This window comes from Podospora anserina, chromosome 6 (genome assembly GCF_000226545.1).
Source record: "Podospora anserina S mat+ genomic DNA chromosome 6, supercontig 2".
NCBI lineage: Eukaryota > Fungi > Ascomycota > Sordariomycetes > Sordariales > Podosporaceae > Podospora > Podospora anserina.
The window spans coordinates 1,029,937-1,037,857 of record NW_001914857.1 but is presented as its reverse complement, the minus strand read 5'-3'; the positions used below and the strand labels follow the sequence as shown (position 1 = coordinate 1,037,857).

Below are 7,921 nucleotides of genomic sequence, written 5' to 3'. Positions count from 1 at the left end.
CCCCCCCCCTTCCCCTCTCCCTCCCTTCTCCCTCCCCAAATAACTAACCCCATCCCCAGCTTGACTCGGCCTTCCAACTCCAAGAACACCTCTCAGCCCTCCACTACCACCACTCCTCCTCTAACACCAGCCCCATAACCCGCACCACCGCCCTCCTCCTCGCCACCCCGCCCCCAGGAATCGACAAAACCCTCTGGCTCTACGAACTATGCCGCTTCCTCGTAGCCCACTGCAACAAACTCATCGTCCAGTTCCTCTTCGACACCCCGCCTTGTTCCGCCCAGACATGCCCAGAGATGCGCGCGTCAGAATGGCAGTTTCTGTGCGCGGTGCACGACGCGCCAAAGTCCTGCTGCGCGATTGATTACTGCTGCCACACGCTTGACTGGGCGGCCAATGTCGTCACCAACCCCAAGATCTTCCCCAGCAGGTTTGTGGTTGACAGTCACGACAAGAACCAAGCGGTGAAGAATCTGGTCAATGTCTTTAGACGGCTGCACAGGATTTTTGCCCATGGTTGGTTTCAGCACAGGCAGGTGTTTTGGAAGGTGGAGGGGGAGACGGGGCTGTATGTTTTTTTCAAGACGGTCTGTGATGTTTACGATCTTTTGCCGGCGGAGAACTACAAGCTGCCGCCCGAGGCGGAAGGGCTGCCGATTGCTGGGGAGGAAGAGGAAAAGACAGCAGGAGGGGGGAAGAGACAGGGCGGGATAACGATTGCGAAACCGCCTCCGAAGGTAGCGGAGCTGAGCGGGGAGGATCCGGGGTTGAGTAGGACCAATACCCGGAGACATATCAAGTCTAGCCCGTCCACGGGGAGCTTTATCATGCCTGTTCCTGAAGCGGACGAAGATGACAGCCCTGGGGGTCATGGGGAGCTTTCGAGGAGGTTGAGCGTGATGAGTATATCTTCGGGGGTGAGCGAGACGGGGACTGTGGTGGAGGCGGGACGACCGGAGGAGGAGGAAGAGGGGGGTCCGGAGGGGGAGATTCCGGTTATTGTGGAGGGGTTGAAGGAGCCGGTTAGGCCGGGGAGTGTTAATTCCCCTCCTAAAACGACAAAGGCGGAGGAGAAGAAACTCGAGGAAAATTTTGCGGACGAGCCGGAGAGCTATTCTGGTGTTAGTGCTACTGCGAAGGAGGTTTTGGCTTCACCGCCAGAGGAGGACAAGAAATTGGAGGGGGAGGAGAAAAAGGGAGATGATAAGGGGAAGGGTATCGAGGAGGGGCAGGGTGGCGCTAAGGATGCTCAAGAAGAAGAAGAAGAGGAGGAGGAGGAGACAGATGGGGAAGTTGATGACGTTACTGTCGTTGGTGGTGGGGCGGAGGAGGAGGTTGAGATTAAGGAAACCGCCCCTGCTGCGGCAACAGGATATGGTAAAGATAAGAAGAAGGAAGAAGAGGAGGACAAGCCGGTAAAGGAGCTGGATTAGGAGACTTACTCTGCAGGGAGCTACAAGAAGGAGAAGGAGAAGCCAGAGACGAAGGAGGAGAAGCCAGAGACGAAGGAGAAGAAGCCAAAGACGAGGCTGGACCAGAAGACCTATCTTCGGGGTTCTTCTGGGTCCTCTGGATCTTCTGGGTCTTATAAGCGGGGGGCCGGGGGGATAATGCGTCGCTGGAGTTCATAGATCCTGAGTCGGGGTTTATAAATACTAATCCTAGGTGAGGAAAGAAGGAGGTATAGCGTTGTTCTGTAGGAATGTTTTGGGGGTGGTTAAACACCCTTTGTAAGCGTAGATGAATATATCACAGTATTATCCTGTAAACAAGTTGTTGTTTGTTGTCTTTGATCTTTGTGAATTGCTGTTTTGATGAACAGCAATAGGCACATAGCGGAAAGCCCAAGAAAGCAGTTTTGTGTATCCAAATCCATTTGTAAACAGAAACAAGTACTCTACAAAGAAGCATAAAATTAAACACTAAACCCCTTCTCTGCCAAAAACCCATTTCTTTATTCCCAGGCTCACGATGTTTTTATATATACCAAACCCCCTATTAACACCCCCCCCCCTCCATTCCCATTCTAGTATCACCTATCCCTTCCCCCCGCCCTTGAGATACAAATCTACTCCCATGATCTGCCCCATCAGCTCCCACACACAACACACAACATACATGCAAAGACACCACTAACCCCCTTTTCTCAAGCCCATCCATACCCATGCTATGCTATGCTATGCACACACCAAAAACCTCCAGACTACAGTTACCGAAATCGTCGTCGTACTAATACATTGTATAGTCTCTCTCCCAACTTTTAGTTTCTTCCGCCCGCTCCGGAAAAAGAAAAAAAGAGAAAACCCAGGGTATCATTTCGCACTGTTTGGTTTGTCGCACTAGGTCTTCTTTTCGTACACACACACACGCACACACACGTACATTAGGAGTTTGTGTTGTCGGTTCCCTAAACTTCCATCCCTCTCTCTCTGTTGTTTTCCTGCCAGTCCTCGTTGATGATTATAACGCTGCCGCTGGTTCCGTCCCCATAATCCAACCACTTCAAATAGAAAAGAAAAAAAAATGAAACTTTCAGAAAATAAAAATTATGTGCTCACAAATGTCAAAAAATTTGGTGCTTGAAATAAAAAAAAAGTAAATAATACAATCCTTCCCCAGTCACTGGGGAGTATCTGAAGAGAAAAAAAAAGGGCAATGGAAGACAAAAGCCAGAAATAACAAGACAGCCAACCCAGGTGCAAAAACCCAAAGATATATATATCAGTAATACAAAAAGTCAAAGTGAAAAATATGTAAGTTGAAAGGTTGTATGTAGGCCAGAATTAGGTGAGGGCCAGCTGTTCTCGGGGGCTCGGAAGACATCGTCCCGTGATCGTGCCGTGTCGTGAGGGGAAGACACAAAAAAGTCTTGCATCCAGTCCTAGAGCGCCGAGGTTGACGCTTCTCGCCCGTCTTCCGATGGTAGTGACATCCTCCACTCCTATTCCCGCGTGACAGGTCCAGTCTCCCTTTCCCCCAAGACTGTCAAACCCAAGCCAAGACACCACCAGTTCGGATGATGATGCATCATGCAACAGCAGCCGCCGCTCCCTAGAAGGAATTGGCGCCCGCATGGCGCCAGCAGAGTCACAAGATCAGCATGCCATTTGAATGTACCCTGCCGATTCCGATTGCATGACAGGGTGTCGTTGGGGATCAGTTGGTGGTGTGTGGGGGAAAGAGGAAGTAGGAGAGCTGAGTAGGCACCATCATCACCTAACGCCGAGGGGGTGTTTCAGAATGGCAAATGCGGTGCCAGCTGTGATAAGCAATTTTTCCCTGCATTAGCAACGATATTCGACGTCGCAGACCCGCATGATCGGGTCCCAGGAAATTGTCCAGGGATTCGGGCCGCCCGGCAGACATGAGCCGCATCGTCCTTGAGCAACGTCAACTATTGTCGCGACGAGGTTGTTGCTGATACTCCAGTGTCCCCTCAATTTGCCGGCCGCCTGTCAGACCGTCCTGATTGAGCCGAACATAGGTTGCTGTCATGCCGCCATAACCGGGCCGTTAGTTTTCTGCCGCCTTTCTCGCGGCCTCTCTAATGTTCATCCTCGAAAACACATGGCGAATCTGCTGTACCGTGTCTCTCTGGGTAGTCGCCGCCATGGCATTGCGTTCGTCGGCATATGCGCGGATATTTTGTAGCAGGGGCGGAAAGCCCTCATCGTTCGGCAGCCACCATCTGGTGCAGGTGTCGTCTGCGAAAAGCTCGGCCATTCGCACACGCATCGTGGCAGGGAAAATGTATCTGTAATAGCCACAAAGTTAACGTCAGTCAAATACCCTCAGAGGCCAAAGAGAAGGGCTTACCCCATCGCCTCCAGTAACACAAACTTCCTCCTGATCCACATCTGATGGCGTGGATCCCGCTGAACATAGAGAGCTGCCACAGCTAAAGCTGACTGCAACGCAATGAGCCCCCCCGGCGGGCTGTGCGACCAGAATTCAACTGCCTCGAAGATCTGGTATATTTTGTAGGCATGCTCCCTCAATTTGTCTTTGGCTTCTCCTGTTGGTCTGATGCCACTCTGGCTGTCGTGCAAGAGGCTCATGGAATGGTAGCTGGCTGTCAAGACCGTCGAAGGGAACAGTGGTGGTTGAAACAGTGCTCCCGATGTGAACGGGTTGACAATGTCGTTCGGATCTGGTGCGCGGCTCCCTGAAAAGTCCGTAACAAGATGGGAAGGGTCCACCAGAGCAGGATCCCATCCATTTTTCCAGTCGTCGAGACATCTGCTCAATCTTTGATGTTCTGCGGCGAAGTCTTCTGCCGTGACCTCTTCCTTCACCCTCCTGGCATACAACATGGCCATTTCCATCGAAATAAGCTGCATCTTCGCAGAGCATGCTTCGAACTTCCAGAAGACACTGTCCGGTTCGGCGGCCGCGCACGAATCGTGGTATGTTGCTGCCTCCAAGTACCATTCACGAGGCAACGTCGTTTCAAAGCTACCCATGATGGCAACGAAGAGATCAAAGCGACCGTACCAAGTCAGTGCAGCCCGGCCTGTCTGTGACTGCATGATTGTCTGCGGAGTAAAAAGCTGCGTAAAGATCTCCAGGGCGGCCTTTTGATGGCCCATAAGGTTGACCCAGTCACCCAAATATTCCTGGTTGGTGTTTAGTTATCCTGGCTCACCCACGGTCGAGAGGAGCTTTACATACCTCGATTGTCGCGAGCTGCAATATCGTCAAAAGCGTCGCGATATTGTACTTTTCTTTCCTCTTTAGACACTCCAAAAGATTCTTGACGCTGTGGTTGTAATACTGCAAGAACTCGTTGATCCTGCCATGGGGATTATGCAGCGCATGGTGGTATGCCGAAAAGGCCACAATAGCATACAGCAAAGCCTCATTTCGAAGCGCCAACCCTACCAGAGTGGTTCGGAAGAAGTCACCGGCGTCGCTGATGAGCCCGTAGTGGTAGTGCGTGATATTGTCGTAGAAGTAGCCGAGATAAAACTGCAGCTCGTGTGGTAAGAACGTCCAGTCTGGACGGTGCGATTGTGCGGTCGCCGTGCCCGTCGACAAGGGCGAAGAGCTCTTATTACCATCAAAAGACGGGGTCTCTGAGTCGTACCGGTACCCTGTAGGGACACGCTGTAAACCAAAGGAGGATGTGGTGCTCGATCTTCTCAAAGGAAACATTGGCGCAGTCGTCGATGTGGCGCTCTGCGGCTCTTCCTCATCTTCATCCATGATCGGCTCCAGCTTTGAATCCCGGTCGTCGTCGTCATCGTCGTCGCCCCGTGAAGAGGTCGGGCTCGCCTGTTGACTGGGCGCAGTTGAAGAAGACTCTTTTGAGGTCGAACCCCCAGAACCTTTCGGCGGCGCCGGTTCTGGATAGAGGCATTCTCTCTTCCCCTTTCGGCATCCTGGAGCAAGTTAGCTACCGTGCTACTGCTAGACACATCTTTTCGCTACCCACTTTCACAGATCGGATGTGTTTCGTCACACTACAACCATGTTAGCCACCACATGTCACTTCCAATTGCTCTTCAGACCCACCTTGACTCGACGGCTGCGACATGTAAAGCAGCCTGATCTTGTGCGTCGATGTTTGATGTGATCGAGGCCTGGTGCCGACTTGCGCCTGCTTCTTTGCGACTTTGGCGCATTGAACATGATCGGCTCAGGGAATCCCGTAAAGTATCCCAGGCTTTGGTATGGGTTAGGCATTGGAGGGCCATGGCCTCCCATGGCCAACACCTGAGGTTGGTGAGACATCTGTGGGGGGCCTTCAAGTGGACTCTGGTTAGGCTGTCCACCCACACCCGCCATGGAGGATAGAAAGTGGTGATAATGATAGTCACCCATGATGACTGTTTGAGGACACGCGATGCGAACAGAATGTAAATGGTCGAGTATGTGTCGTGGTATCAGATGATTTCGGGAGTGGTGTACATGCGGACTCGGCTCAAGTTGTGTTTGGAATGCGCTTTCTGTTCGATGGCTCCGGTCTGAGGTGCGTCAAGTTTGTTGGTAAGGAGGAAGTCGAAGCGGGATGACGAGGTAGTCAACTGGCCGGCGGTAAACGAGTATGACCTTGACAGATGTATCTTTGGGAGACCGCCGTCGATGGTCAGGCACGTCTTGTGTGGGGAGAAGACCTGTGCCGAGCGGTCGAGGAAGAGGAGAAAGGAAATCAAATCCAACCGGAGTTGAAATGGTGGTCGGCGGGGGAGGGAAGGGGTGCCAAAGAAAAGAAGTTGAACTCTGGCCAATAGATGATAGTCGTGCTGTGCCCAGAGAATCCACGCAAACAAGAATAATAGCCTCTCCCCCGTCAATAGCCCTCTCTTGACCTTCTCCAAAGAAGCTAATCCCCGGGATATATAATGATAAGTTAAGCACGCCCAAGCGCCAAGGCAAGGCCGAGAATGGCAGGATGTGAGTCCAGGGTAGGGGGGGGGGTAGTAGGGGGGCAGGAGGAGAGCTGGGATGCCACCAGTTTGGGCTGAATGTCCGCACACAATGGAGGAGGAGATGCCAAACTGGACACGAGCGGCAATCTCTTCGCCAGACTGGGGGATCGGGTACCAGTGGGGATTGGTACTGGAACAACGGCTGACGGTGAGACCCCCTTCTCCGCTCAGTCAAGCTTTGGGGTGCCGGGAAACCAGGGTGTCTGGGTTTGATGGGGTTTGCTGGCTGGCAGAAGGTGATCTGCTGCTGGAGGGGGTGACGATTTCTTGGTTCAAGGGTGGGCGTGCATGTGGGTTCCCACTGTGACTGAGCAACCGCCGACAACAGAGCGCAGCCAGGATATCCACTGAGCTTCCCCAGACTCTGAAGAGGAGGAGGGTTGTTGGCGTCAACTTCAGGCGGGGGTAGCCGCGGGTAGCCCGTGGTGAGTACTGACTTGGTAGGAGGATGCGAATCCGTTTCGGGTAGCTGTGCCCTTCAAGACACTCTCTCCAGAGCAAGTCAAGGGGTGGCGAATAAGCAGTTGCACGATTCTTGTCTTGCTGCCAAGCGCACCTCGACTGGTCCAATGCAGAAGTCTGTTGTTCAAAACAAGGAGATGGACAGGGGGGGACTTGATGTGCAGGAGCCGGATGTGCAGAGTGTCCGGTCGGAGACCTTTTACTAGTCCTGGCCAGTAGGAGTTGCTGTCAGGAGACTGGGTGAGGGTGATGTACGTGTGACCGAGTCTCTCTTGGTAGAGGACCTGAGCCACATAAGCCGCGGCGGGAGAGGCCGAATATGACTCTGGAGAGCAGGATGCCGTCACAAGCGGATGGATGCAACGATGACCCTGTTGACGGGAGTGCTAAGGGGCTGAGGGAAACAGTGCGGCTCCGTTCAGGATCACGATCCAAGACGACGACGAGGAGGCCAATGTTACTGGTGAGGGCAGATCTGGGGAGATGTAAGGTATGGGCGGAAGCGCGCCTACTGGGTTCGATCTTATTAGTCGATCAGTTACTGGTATGGACAATCTCCAACGGTCATAGCCAGTCGTCCAGGGGGCAGTTGTCCAGGATCAGCCAGCCCGGCCCGGTCCAGAGAATGTGCGCGGGGGTGAAGGGGGGGGTGTCAGTTGTGGGTATAACCCTGCCACCCAGCCCGCGGCTTCTGCATCCATACTACCTAGGTAGGTAGCGGCCACAGGCTACCGGTAATCCATCCAGCCTCAAGCATAGTGCATGTCTGGATATCCTTGGTAAGCCTTCTCTGGACCTCACAGGAAGGTGCTCGAATACACAACACAATGGCCTGTTATCGCGAAATGGAATATTCAGCGCCAAGTTTTTGTTGATTGTGGTGATATATCTGTATCGGTATTTCCTTCCATCATGGAAGGACCCTCCCTATCCCCCGCAGGCCAGCTCTCCATATCCACCCAACATCGTGGTATGCTCCGCGATGACCGGTCATCAAGGTACCCGAGGACTGAGCCCCTAGCTAGCTG

At 53.0% G+C, this 7,921-nt stretch overlaps 2 protein-coding genes across 2 annotated transcripts; one reads left to right on the top strand and one right to left on the bottom strand.

Annotated features, from left to right (window-relative positions):
* Positions 1-47: 47 nt before the first annotated feature.
* On the top strand, positions 48-1,433 carry PODANS_6_3550 (uncharacterized protein; the record flags this gene model as incomplete). Its single annotated transcript, XM_001910099.1, has 1 exon — positions 48-1,433. A coding segment is annotated over one exon (1,386 nt), but the record flags the coding sequence as incomplete, so codon positions are not given.
* A 2,080-nt stretch (positions 1,434-3,513) lies between these two features.
* On the bottom strand, positions 3,514-5,823 carry PODANS_6_3560 (uncharacterized protein; the record flags this gene model as incomplete). The annotated part of the gene is made up of 5 exons (XM_001910098.1): positions 3,514-3,754; positions 3,817-4,616; positions 4,672-5,362; positions 5,431-5,462; positions 5,515-5,823. The coding sequence occupies 5 exons, from the start codon at positions 5,821-5,823 to the stop codon at positions 3,514-3,516; spliced, it is 2,073 nt and encodes a 690-aa protein (XP_001910133.1).
* Between the last annotated feature and the right edge of the window lie 2,098 nt (positions 5,824-7,921).